The 15,426-nt window shown below is 44.8% G+C and overlaps 2 protein-coding genes across 2 annotated transcripts in view; both read left to right on the forward strand.

Annotated features, from left to right (window-relative positions):
* Nucleotides 1-15,426, forward strand: part of adcy8 (adenylate cyclase 8 (brain)) — a gene marked incomplete at both ends in the record, with an annotated part of 127,005 nt that overhangs the window by 29,036 nt on the left and 82,543 nt on the right. The window contains one exon of the mRNA XM_080439980.1: nucleotides 12,046-12,204. Coding sequence (XP_080296106.1) covers nucleotides 12,046-12,204 — 159 coding nt within the window. The remainder of the gene's footprint in view (nucleotides 1-12,045; nucleotides 12,205-15,426) is intronic.
* On the forward strand, nucleotides 6,387-8,084 carry LOC308092806 (tripartite motif-containing protein 16-like; the record flags this gene model as incomplete). The annotated part of the gene is made up of 1 exon (XM_080438903.1): nucleotides 6,387-8,084. The coding sequence occupies one exon, from the start codon at nucleotides 6,387-6,389 to the stop codon at nucleotides 8,082-8,084; it is 1,698 nt and encodes a 565-aa protein (XP_080295029.1).

Raw genomic sequence — 15,426 nt, forward strand, 5'->3', positions numbered from 1 at the left:
CTTGAGGCGTCCAGGGTGCTCCGCACTTCAGTGGAACATCAGTGGATAGTCCAAGCATTGTCACAGAGAAAGAGGGGCATTTGCCAAGTGTGAAATGGTTACACACAATTGGCCCACTTTCGGGGGAGGGAAGCTGGGCGGGGAGGGTGATATTGGTCATTGCGAGTACTCCTACGGGCTGGGGGCGGCACCTGTCAGCGGGGAGTGTTGGGCGGGAGGAGTGGGACGAAGGGCCTATGTCCTCCTGGTGGGGGCTCCTCACTGGCAGGTGAGTCAGTGCGATATAAAAGCAGTGACAACACAGAAATGTGTGTGGGGAGGAATCAATTGGCTTAACGATTAAATTGGGGAGAAAAAAGGGAGTAATAAATAATTGGCTACTCTAAATTAAAAAAAGGGAAAACAAGAAAATAAATGATTACTGGTGCGAATTGGCCTCTTCAGGCACGACAGTGGGGGAGGGGGGAGACGGAAAGATCAGGAAAAGTGTACATAAACACATAGCATAGCTGATACAGTATGTACATGAGGTTAGACATAAGGTGTATAGGGTTAGCCACAAAGGTGGTAGCACTTTGATAGGTCCACATAGCAGCAGGTATGTACATGAGATAAAGTGCAAACAGAGTATCAGCGTATTTGTCAGATAGATCGATCGACGGACAGGCAGGCAGACAGACAGACAGACAGACAGACAGACAGACACACAGCGTCTAGCTGTGCAATCAGGTCATCAGCGGCGCAGCAGACAGTTTGTTCTCCACGGAGGGCCGGAGGCGTTGCCGTTTAGGCCTCCATTCTGTCTGCCTCGCTGACGTAACGCTCTGCCCTAGATGTGTCACAGGGTCTGAGAGAGAGAGAGAGAGAATGATATGGTGGGATAAAGAAAACATTTGCACAGAGGAAAGAATTGTGAGATTTGCGGAATTCATAGTTAGATGTATCTGAACCGCTTGTATTAACCACTTAAACCCCAGTATTCGTATTGTGGGGAAAGCTTTCACCAATCGACAAGCTCACAACGCTGTGCGTTTCTCCATATAATGGAGATCCATTTGTCCGGAAACGCCGATCTGACCACTATGCCCATATGTGGGCATACCCATATACAGCATGGGACAGACGACTTCAAACTCGCCGTGCGCATCAGAGACTACCAGAGGGTGTGGTCTGTCGGAAGTCGATAGGATCAGCGGATATCCCAAAATGTTTTGGTAAAACCACAAATCCTCATATATGGAGTACTCTAATGTCATCAATATGAAGTCATAGACTGGCCTAGACTCAATATTTGGGCATGCCTGACACGGAACTACATATATGGGCATAAAAGGGACCCAGACAGACAGTCTGAGTCTGTCTGTGTCCCTTTTATGACCATATATGGAGATCTCAGCCGCAGAGCCTGTTGGAAAATCTTACTGCCCATGCAGAAAGCTGAATGCATATCGCATACGTTTATTTAGAAGAGCATTAAGCAAGCAGAAAGCATCTTCACCTGGCAAGGCTTCTTCTGCCTTCACCTTCCCTTTGTCCCCTCTCTCACTCAGCCCACTCTTCCAAAGTCTCCCTCACATGTCTCACACAGTGTCTCTTATGCACCTATACAACGGGGGGGGGGGGGGGGGGGGGCTTGATATGGACCTATAATTGTCCTTGTGTCTTTTTTTAAGAGTGGCTTGATGACTGCTGTTTTCATAGTCTTTGGGAAGCAAAGCAAGAGCTGCGTTGACAATTTGTAGAAGATCTGAGGCCACGCGATGTCAAGTAATTTTGAAAAGGCCTGAATATTACGTATTTTTGAACATTTTTGAACGGCGATTGTACTCTGAAAGAAAACACAGGAGTGATCAGAGCCACGGTGGTCACTACAACCTTAGACATGTACAGACTCTAGGAGATGATTAAGTGTAGCGCATTGGTAAACTAGTAGAGTCAGTAATAAGGGAGCATAAGGCAGAAGAGTGTCAGTAATAAGGGAGCATAAGGCAGAAGAGTGTCAGTAATAAGGGAGCATAAGGCAGAATAGTGTCAGTAATAAGGGAGCATAAGGCAGTAGAATGTCAGTAATAAGGGAGCATAAGGCAGTAGAGTGTCAGTAATAAGGGAGCACAAGGCAGTAGAGTGTCAGTAATAAGAGAGCACAAGGCAGTAGAGAGTCAGTAATAAGGGAGCATAAGGCAGTAGAGAGTCAGTAATAAGGGAGCATAAGGCAGTAGAGTGTCAGTAATAAGGCAGCATAACATTACATTACATTACAGTCATTTAGCAGACGCTTTTATCCAAAGCGACTTACAATAAGTGCATTCAACATAGGTAGGGAACGAAACTACTAATCACCAGAAGTCTTAAGTGCATTTCCTGCAAAAACAAGCAACCAAGAGTATACCTAGCGCTAAGGTAAAAGTGCAATATATCAGCTACCTACTTTCTTAAACAGATGAGACAAAATAGCAAAATCAAATGAGCACGAGCTAAAACAAATAAGTGTATCGACTAAACAAAATCCAATAAAACAATACAAAAATAAAACAAGAGTTTGTACAACTAGTTAACAACAAGTAGGCCAGGCAAAGAGGAAGGGTAGTGTTTCCTGAAGAGGTGGGTTTTCAGCCTGTGGCGAAAGATGGGCAGTGACTCTGCTGTCCTGACATCAGTGGGAAGTTCATTCCACCACTGTGGGGCCAGAACAGAAAAAAGTCGTGACCGTGTCGATCGACCAGAAGGACCCTTGAGTGACGAGGCAATCAGTCGCCCCGAGGTGGCAGACCAAAGTGGTCGGGCAGGGGTGTAGGCATCGACCATAGCCCGGAGGTAAGAAGGAGCTGTTCCTTTCACTGCCCTATAGGCTAGCACCAGGGTTTTAAACTGAATGCGAGCCGCTACGGGGAGCCAGTGCAGAGAAGGATAGTTGTGTGGGAGAACTTGGGGCGGTTGAACACCAGACGAGCCGCAGCTTTCTGAACAAGCTCCAGAGGTCTGATGGCTGATGCCGGAGCACCAGCAAGGAGGGAGTTGCAGTAGTCCAGGCGGGAGATGACAAGAGCCTGGATGAGCACCTGGGCTGCCTTCTCCGTGAGGAAGGGGCGAATCCTCCTGATGTTGTAGAGGAGGAATCTGCAGGACCGTGTTACTGATGCGATGTTAGCCGAGAACGACAGTTGATCCTCCAAGGTCACACCCAGATTCTTCGCAGTCCGAGTTGACGTCACCACAGCATTATCAATGGTGATGGCTATGTCTCGGTGCGGACAGCCCTTCCCCGGGAGGAACATCAGCTCGGTCTTGTCCAGGTTGAGCTTCAGGTGGTTCGTCGACATCCACTCCGAGATGTCAGCCAGACAAGCAGCAATGCGTGCCTCCACTTGTGTGTCAGAGGGGGGGAATGAGAGGATCAGCTGGGTGTCATCGGCTTAGCAGTGGTAGGAAAAGCCATGGGAGTGGATGACAGCACCAAGAGATGTAGTGTAGAGAGAGAAAAGAAGAGGACCCAGAACCGAGCCTTGGGGAACCCCAGTAGTGAGCCTGTGTGGTTCTGACACAGACCCTCTCAGCATCACCTGGTAGGAGCGGCCCGTCAGGTAGGATACAAACAGGGAGAGTGCAGAGCCTGAGACACCCATCCCCTCGAGGGTGGAGAGGAGGATCTGATGGTTCACTGTGTCGAACGCTGCAGACAGGTCCAGGAGTATCAGGACGGAGGAGAGAGAGTTCGCTCTAGCGGCATGGAGCGACTCCGTCACTGCCAGGAGGGCAGTCTCTGTCGAGTGACCCACTTTGAACCCAGACTGGTTGGAGTCCAGGAGGTTGTTCTGGTGGAGGTAGGAGGACAGTTGTTTGAAGACAGCACATTCGAGAGTTTTAGATAGGAAGGATAGAAGGGAAACCGGTCTGTAGTTCTTGATCTCAGCCAGACGTCAGAGAGGTGTTAATAAGGTGGGTTAAGAAGGGAAGAAGTTCAGGTGCAATAGACTGCAGCAGAGAGGATGGGACCGGGTCCAGAGAGCATGAGGTGGGGCGACTAGAGGTAACAAGGAGAAGGACCTCTTTAGGGGAGAGGGGAGAAAAGTGGGATAGAGAGGGGGAGGGGGGGGGGGGAAGAGGAGTAGATGAAGGTAGAGAGGGGGGGGTGGCAGGCAGATGGATGTGGGTAGTGCGCAGGGCACCAGCCGGGGGAGGAGGGAAGGAGGATCGGATATCGTTCACCTTCTTGTCAAAGAAGTTGGCGAAATCGTCAGGGAGGAGGGACGAGGAGGGAGGAGGGGGTGGTGGTTGCAGGAGAGAGGAGAAAGTTTCAAAGAGTTTTTTAGGGTTGGAAGCAGAAGCCTGAATTTTAGTGCAGAAGAAAGCAGCTTTAGCAGCTGATAGAGAGGAGGAAAAAGTAGAAATGAGAGATTGGAAGGTGAGAAGGTCCTCCAGGAGGTTGCCATTTCTCCATTTGCGCTCAGCCGCTCTCAGGCTCCGTCTCTCAGTCCGCACTGAGTCCGACAACCAGGGGGCAGGTGGAGTTTGGCGTGCAGTCCTGGTGGTGAGGGGACAGAGATGGTCGAGAGAAGAGGATAGAGTAGAGAAAAGAAGATCTGTGGCGGTATCAGGGGATAGAAGAGCAAAGGATTCAGGGGCAGGGAGAGCAGAGAGAACAGAAGAGGAAAGATCAGTGGAGGAAAGTGAGCGAAGATTGTGACGTGAGGAAATCATGTGGGTAGGGAGGGGCTGTGAGGGGGGAGAGGAGAGAGAGAGAGAGTAGGACATGAAGTAGTGATCAGAGAGTTTCTTACCCTTTTCACTGGAAAGAGGAGTAACAGACAGGTTAGCAGTAGAGCAGCCTCTGGTGAAGATCAGGTCCAGTTGGTTGCCCGCCTCATGGGTAGGAGGAGATGGGGAAATAACTAGGTCAAAGGCGGCGAGAAACGAAAGTAGTGGGTCTAGCTGCTTCTCAGTCGGGAGGTTGAAGTCACCCAGATAAGGCAGTAGAGTGTCATTAATAAGGGAGCATAAGGCAGTAGAGAGTCAGTAATAAGGGAGCATAAGGCAGTAGAGTGTCAATAATAAGGGAGCATAATGCAGTAGATACTCAGTAATAAGGGAGCATAAGGCAGTAGAGAGTCAGTAATACGGGAGCATGAGGCAGTAGAGAGTCAGTAATAAGGGAGCATAAGGCAGTAGAGTGTCAGTAATAAGGGAGCATAAGGCAGTAGAGTTTCAGTAATAAGGGAGAATAAGGCAGTAGAGTGTCAATAATAAGGGAGCATAAGGCAGTAGAGTGTCAATAATAAGGGAGCATAAGGCAGTAGAGTGTCAATAATAAGGGAGCATAAGGCAGTAGATACTCAGTAATACGGGAGCATAAGGCAGTAGAGTGTCAGTAGTAAGGGAGAATAAGGCAGTAGAGTGTCAATAATAAGGGAGAATAAGGCAGTAGATACTCAGTAATAAGGGAGCATAAGGCGGTAGATACTCAGTAATAAGGGAGCATAAGGCAGTAGATACTCAGTAATAAAAAAGCATAAGGCAGTAGAATCCGTAATAAGGTAGCATAAGGCAGTAGAGAGTCTGTAATAAGGTAGAGTATGGCAGTACGGAGTCAGTAATAAGGGAACATAAGGGCATTAAGGAGTCAGTAATACATCAACCTTGTACCTCCTGAAATGAATCAGGGATTTAACATCTTTCCACTAGTTTATAGTATATAGCTCAATGAAATGAACTCAACAAATGTGCTGCTTTCGTCACATTGGTGTGAAAAGTAAAGTGCTTTAATGGTACAGTATGTGTGTTTAATCACTCTTCAAAAGATACATTTGTCAACATTAAATTAAACTCTAATGCTACTTATGCTGCTTATGCTCCATTTGTTGCAGCTTTGTGTTGCACTCGGTTGTGGGTCCTCATCTCTTGCTCATGGAGAGACACACACACACACACACACACACACTTCTATTAACTGATGAAAAAGTAGTCATGTGCAATAATGCATAGAAAATTGAGATGCATGGAGATGCATCGCAGAATCAAATTGAATGTGAATAATTATCAAATCAGAATAAGCAGACATCTATAGTGAGGCCAGTGAAGATTCACACCTCAATGCACTACTCCACTAAGTATTCTGACAATGGATACTGAACTAGAAAACAAACAAATCAAAACTAAACTACATATTTATTATTGCTGGAGTGGCCAGTCATGCTGTGTATTCTGATGCTGTGACTTAATGATCACAATGTCGTCATCACAATCATGCCATTGCTATTTAAATATAAGTGTCAAATAATCAAGATGTCATTTATCAGGTTTTTGGTAGCGTGTTACCTTTCTAGTAACAGGTTCAAATTTGTTGGTAACACTGAAGTAAACTCAGCCTCTTTCTCGTTGCCTGTTGTAAAATGGCAGAACAAGGAGTTAAACTGGACCAGCTAAAGTTCTGCTGTTCTATCTGTCTGGATTTACTGAAGCATCCAGTGAGTGTTCCCTGTGGACACAACTACTGCAGTAGGTGCATTGAGGAATACTGGAATCAGGATTATCAAAGAGGGACTTTCAGCTGTCCACAGTGCAGACAGACGTTCTTCCCAAGACCTGTTCTGAGGAAAAACACCATGTTGGCTGAGGTGATGGAGAGCCTGAAGACTCCTGTCTTCATAGCGGTTCCTCCTGATCAGAGCTATGCTGGACCTGGAGACGTGGTGTGTGATTCCTGCACTGGAAGAAAACTGAAAGCTGTGAAGACTTGTCTTCAGTGTCGGGTCTCTTACTGTGACACCCACCTGCAGCTTCACTATCAGTCTCCTGCCCTTAAGGAACACAAGCTGGTCAAAGCCTCCAGCAAGCTTCAGGAGAACATCTGCTCTCGTCACAACGAGGTGAGGAGGGTTTTCTGTCGTACTGATCAGCAGTGTATCTGTTCCCTGTGCTCCACGGAAGAACACAAAGGTCACGATATAATCTCTGCTTCTGCAGAAAGGACGGAGAGACAGAAAGAGCTTCATACGAGTCAGCAGAACATCCAGCAGAGAATCCAGGAGAGAGAGAAAGACGGGAAGGCGCTTCACCAGGAGGCGGAGTCCATCAATCACTTTGCCGACAGAGCGGTGGACGTCAGTGACACCGTCTTTACTGAGCTGAACTCTTCCATCGAGAAGAGACGATCTGAGGTGAGGGAGCTGATCAGAGACCAGCAGAAACGTAAAGTGAATTGCGTTGAAGAACAGAGGAAGCGCGTGAAGCAGAGGGTTACTGAACTGAGGAGGAGACATGCTGAGCTGGAGCAGCTCTCACACGTAGAGGATCACATCCATTTTCTAGACGGTTACACCTCCCTCTCAAGATTAAGTGAATCTACACACCCAGTCAGCAGCAATGTTCGTCCTCTGAGATACTTTGAAGATGTGACCGTGGCCGTGTCAAAGATGAGGGACAAACTAGAGGACATTCTTAAAGAGGAAGGGACAAACGTCTCTGAGGCAGTGAACAGAGTGGATGTTCTACTGTCAACACCAGAACCCAAGACCAGAGCTGAGTTCTTACAATACTCATGTCCAATCACACTGGATCCGAACACAGCTGAACAACAACTGTCTCTGTCTAAAGGGAACAGAAAAGTAACCAAGGTGTACAAAGGCCCACCACATCCTTATCACCCAGAGAGATTCACTGAATGGCATCAGGTTATGAGTAGAGAGGGTCTGACTGGACGCTGTTACTGGGAGGTGGAGTGGAGTGGATACAGTGTTGAAATAGCGGTCTCATATAAAGACATCAGCAGAACAGGAAAGTATTGTGACTGTCAATTTGGATACAATGATAAATCTTGGTCTTTACGGTGTTATAATGGCTATTATTGTTTCCGACACAGAAACATTGATAACAAAATCAATGGCCCTGTGTCATTCAGAGTAGGAGTGTACCTGGATCACAGTGCGGGTACTCTGGCCTTCTATAACGTCTCTAACACCGTGACACTCCTCCATAGAGTCCAGACCACATTCACCCAGCCTCTCCACCCTGGATTTGTGGTTAGATCATTTGATAACACCGTTGAGCTGTGTGACCTCAAGAACACTCTAGACTTCGATTTCCGCTGATCCGGAAGAGAAGCAGACAAGATGGGATCATTATCCGGTCGCACTAAAATGTGAGACATGTATGAGGGGAGACAACGGAATATGTCTAACCTCTCCTATGTCAGAAGGGCACACGTTCTCACTCCCCGAAATGCGTAGTGTGACTCGGAAGTGCCGCTCTCAAACCCAAGATGTAAAATGGTGACGGCTCCGCCCCCAAAAATGTTTTAAAAACGTCGGAGGCACACCGTCTAAAGCAAACTTGAGCTTTAGATGGTTTAGAACTTGAGCTCGTAGCTCAAGTTGAGCGAACTTGAGCTACAAGAGGCAATGCTCAGCACGGCGAGTCGCTCGCTCACCGGTTCGCTCGCCGGTGAGCGAGCGACTCGCCGTGCTGAGCATGGCAAAGTCCGCGTCAGCCGACTCTGCGCCATTCGAGTTAATGTCCCAATAGGGACAGAATCGTAACTTTGTATCCCCCCTAGTCAACATGTGCCGTATTTGCCCTCCCTTCCAGTCAAACGTTTGACTTCTTGGGATGTCCGTCCCAAGAAGTCCCCCCATTGCCGTCTTGGGAGCGAGAATGCTTTGCACAGGAAGGTGGCTAGCAGTCACCTCTTGACTCTATACTACGTTAGTTCCATCGATCCATTGCGGAACACCATTGATTGAGCATGTAGGCTCTAATGCAGCCCGACAGGGAGTCGCAGGTTCGATTCCCGAGCCTGGCGACCTTTGCTACGTGTCACTCTCTGTCTCTCCCGGTTTTCTGTCATTCTAAACTGTACTATCCAATAAAGGCAGAAAAGCCCCAAAAATATCTTTAAAAGAAAATACGCTTTTTCTGAAAATTACTACTTAACACTAGTCTGCAGCTGCCGTGTTTAGTTTACAATTCGATGGCATTGAGAGGCATTTTTTCCGTTGTGGCCCTTTATACAACAAACAACACCCAACCGACTGTACAACCATACAAAAATGAAATATAAATACTAATATGGACAGTTATGAACAATAGCGCACCGAAAGAATGAGCCAAATAGCCAATGGGCAGCCTAACCAGGGGATAAGTCCATCTAAGACAAATAAGTATTCAAGTGAAGCCATGATTTAAGATCAGTTTTAAACTTTGGAAGGACATTCAGGGATTTCAGATCTGCTGGCAGAGCATTCCTCTGAGTAGTGGCTGCGTGATCAAATGCATTCTTACCCTTAAGCATCCTAAACCCGGGGGGAACACGGTCAAAGGAACTCCCCCCTGGCTGAGTACCCATGATGTGACCTCACCGGGGCCCCTAAAACAAAGTATATATGGACCCTAATGTTTCGTTTCGAAAACAGAACATAAATCATTGTCTTTGGGAACAAAATGATTTATTTAACAAGATGGGGTCTACTAAGAGTCTAATAACGACATGGTTCCATGTGGATCCCGGAATTCACGTAGCCAATCTACATTATGATGTCATTCATGTAGGACTATAGAATGTGTGAAAAAAAAGCAAAAGAAAAGCAAAAAAAAACATTAATGTACTTCCTTGGCCCACTATCGGCAGCATGACAAGATATTTGCCCCCAGTCAGTCCAGAAAATGTCTAAAGTATCTAAAAAGTCACACCCAGTGTGAAGTGAGTGGTGCCTTTGATGAGTTAATTATGCGCATGTGTTGCACTCCTGTTTGTGTTTAATTAGTGTAACTGGTTGCATCTTTGTGTTGCAATCAGCTGCAGCTGTTGAGGCCAGACACAAACATGTTGAGGCCGTCGGCAAACATACATACGGACAGACACACACACACACACACACACACACGGTCAAATGTAGGAGTCGTTTGCACCACTCAAAGAAATGTAAAAAAAAAACTAGAACTTCAAAACATTACCAAAAAAAGAAGAAAGAAACAAAAAGCAAAGCAGATTAACAAGCTCACAACGTGCCACATTGCAAGCTCGTAGATAGTCCATGTTTACTATTTTCGGTGAACACATGTCGTGTGACATCTTTGGGAATGTTTTGCAAAATAAAATTCTCTGTGAGTCAAAGACCGGGTAGGTAAACGATAGAAATAATGTCATTTCTTGGGTGAAGTCCTTGTCATGAAGCATGAAATTGGATTGGTAGGCAGGAACGAGGCGTGACACCGCTGTCTGCATGTCATCGCTGTCGGGTGGAAACATTGTATCTCCACAACCTGTGGTCCAATGGATGCTATACAGTTATTATCCAGCAGTCTTCAACGTTTTTCAGGCCAAGGACCCCTTAGCTGAGAGAGAGAGAGATGAAGCAGGGACCCCCACTACATATTGGATTCATGTTAAATGTGTGTTTTCAGACATTTAACCACTCAAACCCTCAATACTTTGTAAACTTGACCTTTGGCTCTGGTCTGCTCCCCTGTACACCAAGCCTCTTCACCAAAAATATCCGATCTACAAGCTCACAACGCATTGCAGACGCGTTGTGAGCTTGTAGCTATTTTCGGATAATGTCCCCCCCCCCCTGCAGCATCTCTGAGGGGTCCCGGACCCCATGTTGAAGACCCCTGATTTCGGGGAAACTCAACACAAAAAAACAAAATCGGAAATAGCTAAATAAATAGCAGATCTACAAGCTTACCACGTGTCTCGTTTTGTCTACTTTTGTGTGACACTGTAGTGTGACAAAGTATGGCATGCATTAAAACAATAAAAATTGCAAAGTTGAAACATGGAGATACAAGGTTTCTGCCCGACAGCAACGATTTGTCACTGTGACACCTTATAGGTCATCCTTTGTCTCGGGTGTAATATTGGACTATAATTCGAGTATGAAATTCGAGTATTAAATGAGAAATGGAAATTGTAATGGGTGTGAAAAGTGTGCTGGACAGAGATACAGAGGATGTGTGTGTGTGTGTGTGTGTGTGTGTGTGTGTGCGTGTGTGCGTGTGTGCGTGCGTGCGTGCGTGCGTGCGTGCGTGTCTTCATTTCACTGCTAATGTTTTTTGTTTAATGTTTTTATTCTGTCTGGTGAAGCGATGTTATCAATGTTGTCAATGTTATCAAAAAAAAAAAAAAAGTCATCCAACTGAAAAGCAGTCCAAAAAAAAGAAAGCAAGAAAGAAATGCCCGTACTAAATCTCGATTGCTTGTTGCTTGTTTTGCTCTACCCCTACATGTCATGTCAGGGATTAAAAAAAAGGGGTCTTCAAAGTCAAAACTGTCAGAATCAATGTGTTTTATCATATCTATACAGTTCACACATCCCTGATCTTCTTTTTTTTTGCTTTCATTGGTGTGCCTGATTTGCCTTTGTCTCTACTGAATTGCCACCATTGAATTGCCAATCAGGTGTGAAATAACACCATTTCACACCTGGTAAATGTCCCCCTCTTTCTCCATGACGAGGCTTGGACTTGCCACTGACTTTCCACTGACGTGCCAATGGTAGACCCTTAGAACTGGGCTCTTCAACAGGGTTTTCCGGGACCCCTAGGGGGTCGCCAGAGATACTGCAGGGGGGCCGTCAAATCTTTGTGTGATAGGGACTTTATTGTTTTTATTTTTACATTAACCACTTTAGCGCTCGCATACCTATGCTGGGGAGAACATTAGCCGAAAATAGCAGATCTACAAGCTCACAACGCGTCTGACGCGTTGTGAGCTTGACGCGTTGTGAGCTTGTAGATCAGCTATTGTTGTACGAAGAGGTCTGGTGTACACTACAGGGAAAAAAGTACCGAGCCAAAGGTCAAGTTTACAAAGTATTGAGGGCATGCGCGGTTTAATGTCTGAAAACACACATTTAACATGAATCCAATATGTAGCGGGGGGGTCCCGGGCTCCCGGCTTCATCTCTCTCTCAGCTAAGGGGTCCTTGGCCTGAAAAGCATTGAAGACCCCTGCCCTTAGAAATTCTCAGATGTCACATCTGTACGTCGTGCACATGAATGAATTCCAAATGCTGTCCCAGAAAAAAAACATGGTTTTCTGTCCTTTTCCAGATACGTCCGATCGCGTACGAAACACGACATCGACATGCGGATCGGGATCCACTCGGGCTCGGTGCTGTGCGGCGTGCTGGGACTGAGGAAGTGGCAGTTTGACGTCTGGTCCTGGGACGTGGACATCGCCAACAAGCTGGAGTCCGGAGGAATCCCCGGGTGAGTCCACAAACAACCAACACCAGGAGGTGTTGGAGGAAGTACCCAGATTATTTTTTGCTTAAAGGGATAGTTCACCCCAAAAATGTCATTTTTTTCTATCGATTAGTCACCCCATGGAGACTTGAATTCATGGATATTTTTTTTTTTTGTCTTATTTCTAAGCAAATAATTTGATGACCAGCGGACCGGTAGGCAGCGGTTCCGGTAGGAGAAACAAAGGAGACTCTTTGTGTCTCCTACCGGAACCGGTGCCGGTCATCACATTATTGGCTTAGGAATGTGACAAAAACAAAACAATATCCATGAATTCAAGTCGCCATGGGGTGACTAATCGATAGAATCGATAGGAAAAAAGTCATTTTGCGGTGAACTATCCCTTTAATATATAATTTTAATGTTAAATTATGATTAAAATGGTTGTGTTTTGCCAATTATTTGGGGGCCCACTTGCAATAAACCCACGGCCCACCAGTAGGCCCCCGGCCCTGACGTTTTTTTGTACCTTGCCGGTCTCGTGCACCGATCTACGTGATTGTAGGTCACACAGATTTCTCGCCTCAAATGTTTGCAGATACATGTTTTAGTGTACTGTAGATTCAGAACTGCTACTGAGTAGCAGCCCAACAGTTTCTCCATAATGAGAATCAGCTGCGTGTGGCATAAGTAAAAACAAAAAAACAATGTTAGGATTTAGAAGACTTTTGTAGAATCCCCAGAAGAAAAGATTCGAGTTAAAATGTTTGCTTTAAAAAACATATATTCAAAGATTTGCGCACATTTTCACGATTTTTCAGAAAAAATGCGGAGCTTGTATATCTGCTATTTCTGAATATCCAACTAAAATGACACAGATGCGCTCCCGGATTGAATGGATTAAGAATCGATTTTTAGGGACTTCTAGTGATTAGTAGTTTTCGTTCCCTACCTATGTTGAATACACTTATTGTAAGTCGCTTTGGATAAAAGCGTCTGCTAAATGACTGTAATGTAATACTGGGGAGCCATGCAAATCGGGGACGATGCAAATTAGGAATGCATACCCATTGTATATTGTCAGAGTGCCCGTTGTAACTTCTGTGCCCCTTTTTATGTCCATGAATGGAGATCTCTGTGTCTGTCGGTTTGCTTGTGTCCGTTTTATGCACATATATGGAGATCTCTGTATCTGTCTGTCCTCGTCCATTTTATGCCCATATATGGAGATCCCTGATGTCATCAGTATTTGCCCAACATTTCCCATGTATTGGCATGCCCATATATGGGCATATCGGTTTGTTTGGCGGTTCTGGACAACTAGATCTCCATGGCTATATATGGGCATATTGGTCAAACGACCTGACACCGGGGCACCTCACTCCCTCAAATCCTAGCCAAGTCAAGTTTGAAGTCGGTCGGTCTCACAGAGGTGGTGGAAAAAGTACTCACATGTTAGTATCAATACTGCAACGTAGAAATACTCTGTTACAAGTAAAAGGCCTGTGTTCAGAATGTCACTTGAGTAAAAGTACAAAAGTATTGGCATCATATACTTAAAGTACCAAAAGTAAAAGTACTAAAATGTTTGAAAATAGGAGATCTACAAGCTTGTAGATCGGCTATTTTCAAATAGCCTTGGTATAAAATAGGACCAAAGGGGTTAATGTATGTTTCATAATATAATCATATATATCTGCAAAGTAACTAGTAACTAAAGTTTTCAAATAATTATAGTGGAGTACAAGTACAATATTTGCCTCTGAGATGTAGTGGAGTAGTTAAGTAAAAGTGCCGAAAACAGGAAATACTGCAGTAAAGTCAAAGTACCTCAAAATTGTACTTAAGTACAGTACTTGAGTAGATGTACTTACTTTCCACCACTAATCTCACATTATGCACATGACCATGGGCCATGGGTCCATATGCCTATATATATATGGCCGTTTCAGTCGAACTAGCGGTTCTATCAAACCAACTCGACACTGGGACTCTGAACTCCCTCGGGTTGTCGGTAACACGCACAGCGAGTGTGAACTCGGTCGATTGGACGGTTCTCGAGATACGTGAACTACAGACGAACGGACGGACAAACGTACAGAGATTTTGCACATTATTGTAAGATTATGACCACGGATATGCTCTAAATTTGTGAAAAATATTTAATTTCATGTCATCTTTCACACACTTTTGTGGTCGTTTTAACGTCTGCTCAGGCTTTTGTGTGCACCACAGACAGTTTAAAAAAAAAGTTAGCTTCATTCAATATTTAGATATTTGATATCCATTTTATCAGACGCACCCCCTCCTATATAAAGGAGTGACTGTTTTTGTCTGGGAGACAGTCATCTAGCTGCCCATTATTCAGGAAAGCAGAAAAACTTTTTTTTGCAAAAATATATATTTTTTCTTATCTAAAATGAGTTAATAGCCCAAGTAGACTCTTCACATACTAGAGTATGTCTGACATAAATGTCAGAGCTTATGAAATATACATATATGTAAATAAATACACACACATGCAGCTAAAATATAAGGTTAGAGCTAGCAACCGCTAATTCAAGTGGTGTTTTCTCTACTTAAGAGTTTTAACTTGACTTCAGTTCTATAAGCTGTAGTTACAAAACGATTCACTCAATCTTATTAACCAATATATCATTATTTTGCTATGATTCCCTGCTTTCATATGACATGAAAAAATGAAAATGAAAAAATGCTAGATGACTCCCAGTCAAATTTGGTCCCTTTGAAGATGAATACATTGTATTCATCTTCAAAGTTTATGTTAGCCATGCTAGACTCATTGAAAACACGTTCCTGCTTCTGGTGACTGATACTGTCCTTATAATGAATGAATGTTAGTCTCATGAAAACACACGTCCCTGCTGCTTCTGGTGACTGATATTGTCTGATGTCTAATGCATGAAGGGACCATCTTTTTTCCAATTACTTTCCCCCCCGCACACATGATAATAACAATATCAGTCAACAGTGCAATGTAACACTGGTCTTGTTACATCAACAGTGTAGTGTACTGTGCCTCTCTATGGACTTTAACCCATTAAGACCGGGAAGGAAACGCATCTGTTTCTTTTAAGATGTCTTTGGCTATTCAAAAATAGCAAATATTCAAGCTCGAGCTTGTAGATCTGCTATTTTTGGGGGGAAAAATCATGAAAATGTGTGCAAATCTTTGAATATATATACATCTTTAACTCAATTCTTTGCTTCAGGGGGTCCCTGGAA

The sequence above is a fragment of the Gymnoscopelus braueri genome (genome assembly GCF_963280865.1).
Source record: "Gymnoscopelus braueri genome assembly, chromosome: 10".
NCBI lineage: Eukaryota > Metazoa > Chordata > Actinopteri > Myctophiformes > Myctophidae > Gymnoscopelus > Gymnoscopelus braueri.